General features: G+C 46.2%; 1 protein-coding gene across 1 annotated transcript; it reads left to right on the top strand.

Moving 5' to 3' along the window:
• Positions 1–10,730: 10,730 nt before the first annotated feature.
• Gr58b (Gustatory receptor 58b) lies at positions 10,731–12,100 on the top strand. The gene has a single exon (XM_084586954.1). The coding sequence runs from the start codon at positions 10,731–10,733 to the stop codon at positions 11,997–11,999; it is 1,269 nt and encodes a 422-aa protein (XP_084443080.1). The 3' UTR covers positions 12,000–12,100.
• The last annotated feature ends 1,982 nt before the right edge of the window (positions 12,101–14,082 follow it).

Here is a 14,082-nt window from a genome sequence, read left to right as displayed (position 1 = left end):
TGACTGGGCCATTGTCAATGTTAGGGCCTTCTTCCGGGGTTAAAGGGGGCACGGCAGCAGACCGTGTTCGGGTTGGAGATCTTTAAGTCGGCAGATGGCTCGGTGACCTGCAGGCTGGTCCGCCAGGGCGACAGAAATTATGATGAGGTTTTCGATTGAAAGGGTAGGCCAGATCTCAAAGGGCAGCCCCTCCACCAAATGTCACTTAGTGGTGACAAGCACGGTAGCCACAAATGAATACACTGACGTCGGACTTCAATGAACTCTTTGTAGGGCAAATGCATTCGTCAGCCGTCGAACTAAGAATGCCCGTCGCACTGGTCTACGCTCAATTTAAAGGCGGCGAAGAAACATCTAGCTAAAGCCGCAAACGGCGACTAGCACTACCAAAAACAATCCAGAAACATACGCGAGCAGCCAGAATCTTCGAGACACATCTTGGCGCGTCTTGCGTGACAAAGAATCTGATAAAGCTGCGTCTCGCGAAACTAGCATGAACAAAGTATACAGAACTGATCCACGGGCCAGAATCAGGGTGATAAGGCCGCATGCAGGGGCTAACAAAAAAAGAACAAATAAAGATTTGAATGGTTTGCGGTATTGTTGCATGATGTATTTCGCAATGATGTCGTCATTGCTAAAGACAATTAAAAAGGAGCATCAATTTATTCATACAACGTCATCGCCCACCAGCTTATTCGTAAAAGCTAACAAACTAACGCGAAAAATAACTTGCAGTAAAGTTGCTCCGTCCCTTTTCCCCTGAACAAAAGAAAGCCTGCCCACTTCAATGCTAACAGGTGTAGCTCGCATAAAAATGTATTGCAACAAATGTTCTTGAGAAATATATGCGGTGAGTAGAACAAATATTTTTTTTTTTTTAGAGCAAGGCTAAAAGTTGGACCACTTGGTATCTTTCTGTGGGGGAACACAAACTATAATAACATAGGGTCTTGAACGCGCGTGAGCAGCACTGACCCTTGTGCGTTGAAGGGCTGTGTCGCGCTGTTACGGTAATCCTTTTCGTAGGTCTATGTTGCTAATATCGCCATCCGGGCTATTTTTTTTTTGTTTGGTGCGTGTTCCTTCTTTGTGGATGTTCGCATCGAAATCTTTGACTGACATTGCGTTGAGAATGTGCGATCGTGTTTGTTGCGAGTATTATCCTCCGCCATAGCGCAGGTTTCGGGCAGTTTAGATGTCACTCATAGCTTTATTTAGACCCTTTCTGTGTAAACAAGCAGCGTGGCTGCCTTGTAGCGCTTGCTGATAACTGAGAAGGAATTAAGGAAAGACTGATGCGAGAAAAGGATTACCAATCGAAGCTGGCGTGTTCCACTGTTTTTTTTGTTTTTGTTTTTTTTTTTTTTGTTTTTGTATCTCGTGCTTGCGTAGGGGGAACAACGGTGGTGAGCTTTGAAAAGAGGCTAACATGGCGCCCTATATATTAACTAACAACACAATATTCTTCAATTGAAGGCGAACGAAGCCTACTGCTAAGACGTGTAGATCTTAATGTGCTCCACGCTGGCGCTATGGGCGCGAACTGATCACGAACAAAGCGCCTAAGGCAGCCGAGGTCTTTCGTTGCGATTTGTACTCGCAGACGCCTATCGCCCACCGCTCGAGGTTAGCGCCATGAGTTCGATTTCACACGTGCCGGTAAGCGGTTACGCAGTTTCTAAACAGACGCGCATTTTAATTTTTTTTTGTTTTGTTTTGGCGAAGTTTTTATATATTCGCTAACTGATTACAGCTTGCTTTTATTAGTCATGTAGACTGACTTTTAGAGCTAGAAATATCATGCCGCAGTTGGAAAGAGGGCTGGGGAAGCGAATTGCTGCATATGCTTACCGATCGAGCTTTGGTGGCGGAATAAGATAAGGCCAAGTTACGTCATCAGTGACGCACGATCTCTACTACCGCATTGCCCGCGTTAGAGAGAGTGTAGATTTAAATGCAAACATTCGCCTTGAGAGAAGTCTCTTCCGCTTTTCTTCCTTCAGATTCTGTATAGCATGCTGCGCACTTTAACAGACCTTGTAGAGAAAAACTTGGTGCGGCAGTAGGGGAAATGGTTAAAATCAAGCCAACGCAATACAATCCGAGCAAATTAGTGTCGACTTCTGTTCTTAACACTTCAATTAGTGGTGCTTGCGAAACAGTCATGTAATCTCCCACAAGAGGTCTTTCTGGCATTTGTGTGAGTGTGCGCGCGTGCGTGTGTGTGTGTGTGTGCGTGTGTGTGTGTGTGTGTGTGTGTGTGTGTGTGTGTGTGTGTGTGTGTGTGTGTGTGTGTGTGTGTGTGTGTGTGTGTGTGTGTGTGTGTGTGTGTGTGTGTGTGTGTGTGTGTGTGTGTGTGTGTGTGTGTGTGTGTGTGTGTGTGTGTGTGTGTGTGTGTGTGTGTGTGTGTGTGTGTGTGTGTGTGTGTGTGTGTGTGTGTGTGTGTGTGTGTGTGTGTGTGTGTGTGTGTGTGTGTGTGTGTGTGTGTGTGTGTGTGTGTGTGTGTGTGTGTGTGTGTGTGTGTGTGTGTGTGTGTGTGTGTGTGTGTGTGTGTGTGTGTGTGTGTGTGTGTGTGTGTGTGTGTGTCGACGGCGGTTCTTGCAAAATAATTTTACTAAATCTATCAGAATTTTGTTGTAATGCCTGTCAGAACATCACTGATCACTAAGAAGAAAATACATCACTTAACAGATGAGCAGTTCGTTGAATATAGCCAAAACAAACTGATGAAATGGACGAAGCGGGCACATCTAACATAAGACATCTTAGCCCGAAACATCGAACAGCAGATTGTGCGAACATGCAAAATACAGCAGAAAGAAAAGTATAAATAGACACACAAGGGAAACTCAAAGCGTATATCTCGGTGTAACATCTTAATTTTTAATATGGATTTTCAACGCATTTGGTAGCAATTGAGGCCACTGAAACGCCGTTTATGCTGTTTACGTATACGAAAAAAAAAATGTGTGACTGTCACTTTTTGCGGTTGTGCTTTGTTACTTCTCTTTGTAGTAAGCTATGTGTGTCTTGAATAGTTTCCGGTCTAATAATCAATTGTACTCGTTCTTGCTCTGCGTTCGGAAATTAGTGCCACGTTTAAAGGGACAAGTAATCATTTACAGATACCCTCAGGGCTGAAACATTATAACAAGAGAGGAGGGAAGTGATAGGGAAGAGAAAAGAAAATACGGGCAAGGATGCACCCGCATCGCTGTTATAGGCGATGAGAGGGAAGCAAGGATGTATACAGAAAGGCGGTTAGGTTGGCTGCTATGGAAGAACAGACGAACAGCGACGGAAAGTGGGAAAGTATACCTCACGCCTGCCTTCCATGCATAACATCATATGGTGCGCCTGAAATAACAAAATAGAAATTAATTCACAATCGCGCCTTTGTTGGCATTTTCGAAGGCACTGAGTGACCTGCGAGTTGCTTATACAGCTGCCTGTGCACTTTTCGACTCTCTCTTTCTTTGTTGTTTGCTGTTGTTGTTGGTCTAGACACTCGCCTTATAAAATAGACTCTGAATACCATTTGGTACTTCAATATTTTACGAGCTTTTGAAATATGTAGTACAAACTCTGCCTGCGAGCAGCAAAGCTCGAAGCGTTCTGCAACATACATGGCAGTAATTGAATTACAGTAATGAAATTACTGTAATTTAATTATTTTAAGGTAATTTGTAATGTAATGGATTACTTTTACGGGTTGGTAATTGTGTAATGTAATGAATTACTTTTCGGTAGTAATGTCGCAGCAAAAGTAATTAATTCCTTTCAAAATTACTTTTACTAAAGTGCGCCACTGCTCCTTCAATAGACAACAAAGTAGAGTGCCGCGAAAGCAAGAGCGACGTGCGGCAAGCCGAAGCCAGCGTAACGGATCGGCAAAAAGAGACAGAATTGAGCAGAACAGTGCGTCTGAGACCTCCTGTGTAGCAGTGTGACACAATTCTCCGAGCAGCAGGATACAAGGCGTCAAGGTAATGCCGAAGGGAGAGATGGTGCGAGAAGGCTGGAGTTGAAAACTAGTTGAGAGCGCGGCGCAGTCGCACTCCCTGTTGCGTCGGCTAGGGCACAGTGGTGCCTGGTTACACTCGTCACCACAGGGCGAGAGAGGATTGTGGAGAGGTAGTGGGGAGATAGGCATGTCCATGGCGTGAGACACCGCGGCTTGATCATTAGTGAACAGTGAGCACAAGGCGCCGACGTCGATTCTTGGGACTGAGGAAGTAATAAATAACCTAGCTTCTTCGGGCCATTGAAATGGCGGAGACAGCACCGGGCCAGCAAGACGTTGCGTTGCGTTCGCCGGTCATTTCAAGACCGTTCGACCATAATTTTGCTTTATTTTTTTATTTTATTTTTTTTTTTTGCGGTTGTCTTGTTTTTGTAATAGCAAGTGCTGTAAGAAAGAGGGGAGGAATAGCTCTCTGGGACAGGATTTGGCGGGAGACGAAAGAATGTGTGTGCTTTGCGTCTGGAGAGCAAGTTGTTGTTTTGTTTACTAGCTTTACTTAGTTTTTGCATGGATGGAAACAAGAAAGTAATTTAAAATTAATTGAATTACTCAGTGGAAGTAATTGTAATGTAATTTCATTACTTTTGTGAAGCAGTAATGAGTAATGTATATTAATTACTTTCTGGGGATTTTCTGCAAAGTAATTAGTAATGTAATTTAATTCCTTTTCAAAAGTAATTTTGCCATGTATGTTCTGCAACTGCATGATGCACGTTCCTCGGCCTATTTGGGTGCGGATCGTGGAAGCAGGCGTAGTGCATTCGTGCGCATCCTTAAACTCGTCACGAGGTCATAAATATTATTCATTTTGGCTAATTCCGCAACCTGAAGAAACAGTGACTGTAATTGAATAGTTTGCCTTAGGACAACTTAAAACACCTGAAAGAATAAGAGCAGTAGCATATTACATTTAAGTGTGCAGAAGCTGGAAACTTGCCGCATATTCGAACTTGCAGAAACCTGCTGTAATGTTTTTCGCCGTGGCCTTTCTGCTTTTGTAGAAGAGCACATTTTGATATGAGTGAAGTGGAATGTTCGTGGAAGCTCAGTGATTATGTGCCGTGATCTGCCGAGCTTTGGCGGGCTTCGGCCACACGTAAAGCAATCCACGAGATAAGAAATGCAACAGTTAAATAAATGTGCTTTTTGTTTTAATGCAACGGCGTCTTCCGTGAACCTCGACGTGCATGCATACCAGACTATTGGAAAGAACGATCCACATATATGACGCAAATGATGGCCACACTTTATTCTGATAAAGACAAGTCACGATTATGCAAGCGCCATGTTTCATTGACCTTTATGGAAAATAAGTAATAAAAATCTGATGTTTTGCAGTATTTGGTAGGCCGGCAACGACTGCAAGTTCTCAAAGGGAGCTAGCTGCACATTGTGTGGTTAGAAGCGTTACACCGCCTTCGCAATCCCAACGTACTGCCGCCCATATTGGAAATGCGAGGCAGGGGCCCACTAAACATTTTATTCGAAACTCCCAACCGGAGCTCCTACGAAGGCACACGAAAAGGGGGGGGGGGGGGGGGGGGGAGGGGGGATCATGATGAATGTGCACATATGACAGACGAAGATCACGCACAGCGCTCACACTGATTCTCCTCTCACCTCTCTTACTACCTTCCCTTTCGTGGAACGAATCGGCCTGGCCGCGCGCTAAATCGAGATCGTACGGCGGGTGAACGGCTTCAATATCTTAAAGTGGCTCGAAACACTCCCGCCGGTCCTTATCTGTGTTTCTTTCGATCTTTCGCCATCCCTCCCTGTTGCATCAGATGGGGTCTTGTGCCATTGCTGGAAATAGAATGCTGCCATTGGCCGATTTTGTTGCGCGAGAGAAGAGAGCGGACAACTTCGAGAGTATCGCCGAAGCAAGACGACACGAAATGGCGCAGCATGGAGGTGCGTCACTAGGCGAACATCGGAAGCGTTGCCCATATGCTGTGCCCGCTCTGACTGTTTGTCTTGCAGCGCGTTAGCGTAATCGAGAGCCCGGCAGAAAGGCTTCAGAGGATAAGAAGGCAGTTCAGACGAGCGAATAATGAAAAAGCAACCGAATTTATTTATGAATGATAATATATAGCACTGTTATATAACATTGTTCAATCGCCCATCTTTTATGTGAAGGTTCAGTGCCCCGAAAAACACTGGGTTTCGTATCTAACATCGCAATAACTGTCCGGACTAAAATTAGCGTGTCATATCTTCCTATTTTCCCCCTGCACCTGGTAGTAAGGCCATAACGTAATGCGCGGAAACTTTCGGGCCAACGAAAGTCAGGGCTATAGTTAGCATGTCATATTATCAAGTGGTAGTGACAAGGTCGTACACAATTGAAGAGATTTGGATTTCACTGAAATAAACTCTTCATTCGGCTGGCGTTTGCCCTCAAAAGAGTTAGCAATTCGGCGGCGGTGATAGCAGCAATCGTGCTCAGCGATCGTCGATCTATGAATGCCCGTTGCAGTGCTCAATTTAAAGTCGGCGCAGAAAGATGTAAACTTGTCAAGCGATACGTTGAAAAGTCCATCATCATACTGAAACAGCTTTGCTTGCCTGCGGTCATTTCAGACTAATCTCAGGCCACCTCGCGCTACAAAGAAAGCGCTAAAGGTTCGTTTCGCAATACCGAGAGTGGAAAGCTGGGCGAGTTGGTTGACATGCATACTGAAAAGTTTTCGCGTGGACACAAAGACAAGAGAGGAAAAACAAAGACGAGCGCTGACTCCCGACTGAAGTTTATTCAAGATGTAAGCCCAAATAAATAGGAAGAAACAACAAATACCAAACAATGCTGACAAGAAGTAAAAATGCGTGTTGCCTAGGATATCTTAGTGATTTTGCCAAGCACCGAAATTCCCTATCAGAAAAGCAGATGGAAGTCTGAATTACGCACTTATCTCCACTGATGCGCATGTGGAAGGCTTCCATAATCTCGCGCACAAATTGATCCCTGTGCCTAAATATGATTGTTGTTTTATCCAAGAGTGGTTTACACTTGAGCTTCTTTTTCTTATCATTCGTGCCGCACGTGCGGCAATGCTTAGGAAGATTATCAAGGGAATCTCCACCAAGTAATCTCCGATGTTCGTCCAATCTTTCCTTGACGCATTTGTCCGGTATTTGTCCAATGTACAATGCACCACGTGAAAACGGTACCTTGTAAACCACTCGCCTGTCACAAGGAACAAACGGGGCTGTGTGCTTGATACCACCCTCATTATTTCGTTTTCTTCGTTTTCCGCCATCATCCTTCCGGCTCTGCACCTGTGAACAGATTACTGACAACTTTCGAGGGGCGGAAAACACCACGGCAGCGTGGTAGCGCCCCGCTGCATTCTTTAGTCCATGTGAAAATCTGTGGACATAAAGTATAACGGCAACACTTCGGCGTTCTCTTTCTCGAGGCTTAGGTCGTGGCCCTGCCTTGACTTGTCTCGCCAACCACCCACACGCTTCCACGATTGCATGCGTAGGGTATCCACTTCCTTTCAACCTTTCCAGCTGGTACGCCACACTTTCATAGATTGCATGCGGGCAGGACTCGGAGATGGCGGCTTTAAGGCTGGAAGTGACTATCCCATTCTTTACAACTTTAGAATGGCCGTATGAAAAAACAAGTAATGCTTTTTTGGCCCAAGGGTTGTATACCCAACATACATATTTCGGGCGAAGGTGCAAAGACAAATCAAGAAACTGCAACTTTCCGTCTCTGGGTATTTGTACAATGAAATTTAGACCAGGCGCACACTCCTTAAAAAGTTTCAGCACGTTTTTTGCTGTTCCTTCCTATTTATTTGGGCTTACGTCTTTAATGAACTTTAATTGTGAGTTAGCGCTCGTCTTTGTTTTTCCTCTCTTGTTTTTGTGTCCACGCGTACACTTTTCAGTATGCAATACCGAGCATGAATGAACAAACAGAACAAGATGATACATGTGCTAAAATCATAGTGATAAGACCCCGTATTGGCGGATGCTGAAAATGAAAAATAATGATTTTAAAGGTTAGCGGCAATATCTTTATATCTTGTCACTGCAACTAAATATACGGCCCCCATAGCGTAATTCGCAAATACTTCAATGCCAACGTTAAAACAACACCATACACCTGGCGTATACAGCTTTTGCCTCTTTAGTAAGATCTTGTAGCTCTACTGAACCTAATCGATGCAGTAGGTTCTTGGGGCTGCTTGCACGCGAAATGACTGTAGCACCATCTCAGGGGGGGGGGGGGGGGGGGGGGGGGGGGGTGAACTGCCATCATCTGCTGCGACAAAGCCAAATTAAGAAGCATTAGCAGTAGTAGCCCCCATTCATATTGCTTCCTCTGGGTAAACGACCGCTCTAAACTGGAAGTGGCGGCGAAATCACTTTAGTGTGACTTATTTTAGGTGCGCCGCAAGAACCATTGCTAGGTATGCCCTTGTTTGGCTTTATGTCGCTGGCAACGATGTGGATTTTAAAGTATTTCTGTCTGAGTGTGTCAAACAGCAAGCTATTTAAAAACAGGGACCATTAAGCGATTATTCATGCGTTAAATTACAGCACGGGTTAGCAGACGGTGTTGTCGAGGGAAGCATTGTATACCTGACATTTAGCTGTGTAACACTTCATAAATAATTGGAAGGGTGTACCAGGTTCTCTTACTGAGAGCATCAAGCCAAGGTTGCTATGCACATCAAGCACGATGTTCTCAAGGACGCGGGATCGAATCCCGGCCTCGGCGGCTGCTTTTCGATGGAGGCGAAAAGCAAGGCGCCCGTGTGCTGTGCGATGCCAGTGCACGTTAAAGAACCCCAGGTGGTTGAAATTTCCGGAGTCCTCCACTACGGCGTCTCTCATAGCCTGAGTCGCTTTGGGACGTTAAACCCAACAAACCAACCAACCAACCATCAAGCACGATTGCCGGCAATGTAAGGCGCTGTGTAGCATCACGTCTAACACGTGACTGCGCGGTGTTTAACTCTTCTCATATCTTCGTATGGCCTAGCCGGTTAATTATCTTGAAATATTTGACATAATTAAAGGAACGGGTACCAAAGTGAAGAAACACATAGACCACAGGTTGTGTAGGAGGAGGCTTAGCGCGAGTGAGATAAGGACAAGGGAGACACCCACCACTACCGCTTTCGCGCCCCTGTCTCACTCGCCCTAAGCCTGCTCCTAAATGTCCTACCAACTGGCCCAAACTACCTATTTGCTCATAGGCCGCAGGGCAGGCCTTTGGTGTATTTTTCAATTTCGTCATTTCCTTTAGCGCTGCCTAATATTTCACAGTCGTTTCCCTCATCCTGTCTGTTTCCACCGTCATGTCTAACGATTGTACTTTCCATCTCGTGCATTTCTTGCGCATTCTCTCTTAATTTGAACGGGGTCTCTCGCAGGTGTGGAGGTTGGTTTACAATTTAATTCGTAGCGAATTTGCTCTGTAGTGTACAAAACAACATCGTAAATGTGGTCGTATTTGCTGTCAACTATAGTTATAAATATTGTGCCTCAATGAACATACACTTAACTTTTACATGAAACAGTTTCTATGTTAAATCCGCACTGCACGAACTCGTGGCGCTGGTTGAGGTGCCGTATTTCCGGCTCATTGTCCGGTCACTGGAACAAGGCCGCCCACTGTACTCGTATCCAACGAATAAATACATCAATTAATGGCCGCATTCCGCCCCTCTTGGCTTCGTTAGCCGATACAGCCCCGGACAGCGGAATCATTGCGAGGGCTTACTCTAAACTTATCTAACTAGTGATCCCAGTATTTCACAGTGATTCATTTTATTCTATTCTGTTCCCTTTTTATCAGCCACCGCGTGGACTGGTGAACATGGAAGAAGGAAAAAAACTGAGGAGAGGCCCCATGTATCCCATATGCATTGCGAAAAACGTACCAGAAGTCATGTGCTTTTTTTAGCCTAGCCTAGATATGGGGCAAATAGCAACAGCGTCAACGTTGCTAAGGGGCAGCATGGCTGTTGGCGTCGGATGGCGCGGAGACGCGCTCAGACAGGGAAGGGCGCACAGAGGAGTGCGAGGGGAAAAGCTGCCCATGTGTAGGTGGCGCCACAGCAATTTCCGGTCGCGGGCCCGCATCGCGAAAAGTGACGTCACGGCCTCTCCTCAGTTTTTTCCTTCCTCCATGACAGGTGATGACGGACAAGAACGAGGGAGCTGAACTGAATTTGAAATAAATCGACATTGCCGACGACGGCATCGTCGGCGTATTCTTTTATCAAGTTCAAAGATCAACTGGCTTTGTACTAAGTTGTATCTGTGCCGCTAGCGTCAACAGAAATACAGCGGTTAGGGTCCACTTTTCAAAATTCTTTTGTGGGGTAACGGTGTACTGGTGACAGTTCATTTCCGGCGCATGCTCCGAGACTATGTTATCGTAACAATTGATGTACGTTAAATTGTTTATGGCGCCTTATTGCGCTTCTCTTGTTTCAGCGATGCTCGCACCGCTTCCATGCACACACACTGGCCAAAACTTCCTACCTTCTTTCCTACACTTCTTTGTCCTTCGGTTAAGTATGCGTAACATTTGTACTGTAGCGGCTATTACCCGGACTGTGTCACCACGAACATGCACCACGCATTTTGTTTCATTCAGTCCATGGTCAAAAAGTCGTGGCACTAAGTTGATCTCCTCTTTACTGAACTCTGTTGCAGGAACAGGATTGACACAATGGACAAGTGGCAGATTGCTCTGCCCAAATCCGAAGACGCAACGCGTGCCCCTGCTTTTCGCGTGGTCGACAACGATTTGGCGCGCCTCAAGAGTCGTCGCCGAGTGCATCCATGTGCATCCATGGACGACAAGTACGTGGTTTGGCGGGCACAAGAGCTCATGATTCCCGGCCTACTCATGTGCGCAGTTGCGATGCCCGGGCCATTTCTGCAGTTCATGAGTGCGCGAAACAAGGTCATCATGCGGCTTTACCAGTGCCTGCTATACGTTGGCTTCTCGGCCTACGAGGCCTACCGCCTCAAGGAGTTTGTCGAAGACTACATGAGGAGCGAGAAGACATCGCTCATCTGCTTCTTCCACTCGCTGGTCAATACGTTCCTCTTCCCGTTCATCTACGCCTACGTAGCTCGTCGCAGCGCTTCGCTGGACCTGTTGCTGATACGGTGGCGCGCAGAGAGCGGCGACGTGTCTTTCTCGCAGCACCGTTGTCTGGCCAAGCACCGCTTGTGGGCTGGGTTATACCTGGCGGCCACCGTGCTGCTAGTGGTTGGCTTCCACACACTCAATACCGTCCGCCTCTGCTACGAGATTTCGTGGCGCTACACCAACCGCACGCTGCCCATCAAGTCGGTCATCTTCCTGGGCAAGACGGCCCACCACTACGTGCTGCAGACCATGTACAGTGGCCTCGAGTCGCTCGCCTTCTCACTTATGTTTCTGCTCTGGATGCTGGCCAGCCACCTGACGGCTCAGGTCAAAGACATCCCGCTGCTGACAACCGCCACGGTTAGTCTAGTGCGGGAGAAGTACAGAGGCCTCTGCGTCGTCATCGAGGCTACGGCCCATTTTCTCAACAGCCTGCTGTTCCTCTTCTACTTCCGCACTGCCTTCGACTTCATGTCGTCAGTCATCTTCTACTCCATCCAGGATGGCCGCGAGACGAAGCTGTGGGTGTTGGCCTACGAAGGCCTTCTTACGCTAATCAACGTGTTTCAGAACACCGCCATAGCCGAAATGTCGGGCAAGCTGTCGTCGGAAATGAATAGCGCGCTTTACGAAGTCTCTAAAGTTCCCGCCGTGCCTGAAGCCTACAACGACCTACTCCTTTTCTTGCAAGTGTACAAAGAGAGGCCCGAAGCCATGGCCGGCTGTGGGGTACTGCGCGTTGATCGGGCGCTCATGTTCAAGCTGTCTGGCTCCACAGTCACCATTGTTCTCATTCTTTTCCAGCTCGATCCCAATCTCTCCAACAAAGTGAGCTTCTAACAGCAAGACTTCATTCTCACTGACCTGCGATCGGCACATGTCCTCACGCAATTCCGGAGAAGCAGAAGCGCATTCTGCCTATAGCTTGACGCATTTCACTTGTGCACATGGATATAAACGTCCATTCACTAGGCATCAAAGGCCCCGCCGGGGTGGCGCAGTGGTTACGGCGCTCGACTACTGTTCCCAAGGATGCGGGATCGAATCCCGGCCTCGGCGGCCGCTTTTCGATGGAGGCGAAAAGCAAGGCGCCCGTGTGCTGTGCGATGTCAGTGCACGTTAAAGAACCCCAGGTGGTCGAAATTTCTGGAGTCCTCCACTACGGCGTCTCTCATAGCCTGAGTCGCTTTGGGACGTTAAACCCCACAAACCAACCAACCAACTAGGCATCAAAGTTAGTTATTTGAAAAGGGGACTAAACTAGTAGCAGCTGTTTTGTGCAAGCGCAAAATAAGTGACAAGACGCATGCGCTTTGCAAAATGGCATGCACTGACTGAAATTTCTGGATTATGTGGTGCTAAATATCTGGATTATTCCTATAGGTATAGGATATAATAGTAAGCTTTTATGTTGGATAGGAAATTTACACCTGTATGTAAGACTCGCCTAGCTTAGTAGTCATATAGAAAAGCCGCTGCATGTGTCTACCAAACTGCGTTCTTGCTCTCGGATCTCTCTGCTAGTGCTCTGCAGTGGATCGTGGCTCGGCGCCGACGTTACTATAGTCATTGCTGTTGTGGATAGCTGAGGAACTCTGTGTACTTCTCAGAAATGCAATAAATGTGACTCGAGTGCACAGGTGGCCTTCCCTGTTTCTTCGAGATGAATATTCGTGGGCGAAAGAATGAAGACTCCGCGGAGAAGTGTGACAGATACTGTACCTTTATTTTTCTACAAACCAATTTACAATTTACCTCAGGCACGTGGTATACCCTATTGCTATGCGATTCATTGTTCGGTGACAGTGCACGTTAGAGATCCGCAAGTGGTCTAAATCAATCCGCAGCCCTCCTATTTAGGCGCCTCTATTTTGTTCCCTTTCACTCCCAGCTTCCTCTCCTTACGACGTGGGTAAGGTGTCTACGGAGAAGTGTGACAGATATTCCGCATTTCCTTTCCTATAAGCCATTTTACAATTGTGGTACGCGTTTATAGTATGCGATCGCATATCAGGTCGCATTTCATAATAACGCGACCTTGAAGAATGCTGGGTATAGAACTCACATCTAAAAGAGATGGAAATCATATGAGATTTGTAAGTAATCTTAAAAGGGAGACACGCACTCTTCTAAAATTATAACTTATTCGCAGCCTGAGCCGCAAAAGCTGTACGAGAGAAATCAAAGGCTAAAAAGATCAGTTCCTACACAGTGATTACCATTGACATCTGGAAGTATACCGGCGAGGCCTGCAACGGAAACGGTAAATGGGAGCTCGGTGAACAACCACCCTAGCGGCGAATGCAACACTCATGGCGGCTCGAAAATATTGACGTGGGCCGGACGGAGTAGCGGAGGGAATCGCCATTTTCTTCCTCTACTGGCAACACTGTCTTAATGAGAGCCTCTCTCCTCTCGTTCTTTCCTTCGCACTTGTAAGGTAGTAAGGTATACAGTTAATGGCATGGTTCCCTCAGTGACTCAGCACTATGAAGGAGGGCGTGGCAGAGACCATATATTTCAACAAGAAAAAAATTTATATTAATAACTAAATCCAGGAGGCGGCTCCTATGAAATACGCTTAGTGATAAGTTGGAATGTCACGCGGCGCTTTATAGGCCCCAACTCATCGACTTGAGGCGACGACCTAGAGCAGGATCAATCAATAAACCTTCTCTTTATGCCGTATTTTATGCATTTTATTCCGCGCATGCGCTACACAGCGAACTATATGCGTCAGTACTATCCCAGATATTTATTTATTTATTTATTTATTTATTTATTTATTTATTTATTTATTTATTTATTTATTTATTTATTTATTTATTTATTTATTTATAATACCGCTAAGGGCCCTCGTGCGAGAGTATTGCATAGAGGGGGGGGGGGATATAACAGATAAATAAAAAATACGGCACAATCA

This window comes from Amblyomma maculatum, chromosome 1, assembly GCF_055883805.1.
Source record: "Amblyomma maculatum isolate TAMU_Amacu chromosome 1, ASM5588380v1, whole genome shotgun sequence".
NCBI lineage: Eukaryota > Metazoa > Arthropoda > Arachnida > Ixodida > Ixodidae > Amblyomma > Amblyomma maculatum.
Note: the sequence above shows the minus strand (reverse complement) of the source record. Positions and strands in the feature narration are given on the sequence as shown.

Coding starts and splice junctions, on each gene's coding strand:
- Gr58b (XM_084586954.1), top strand. CDS start 10,731: ATGGACAAGTGGCAGATTGCTCTGCCCAAATCCGAAGACGCAACGCGT.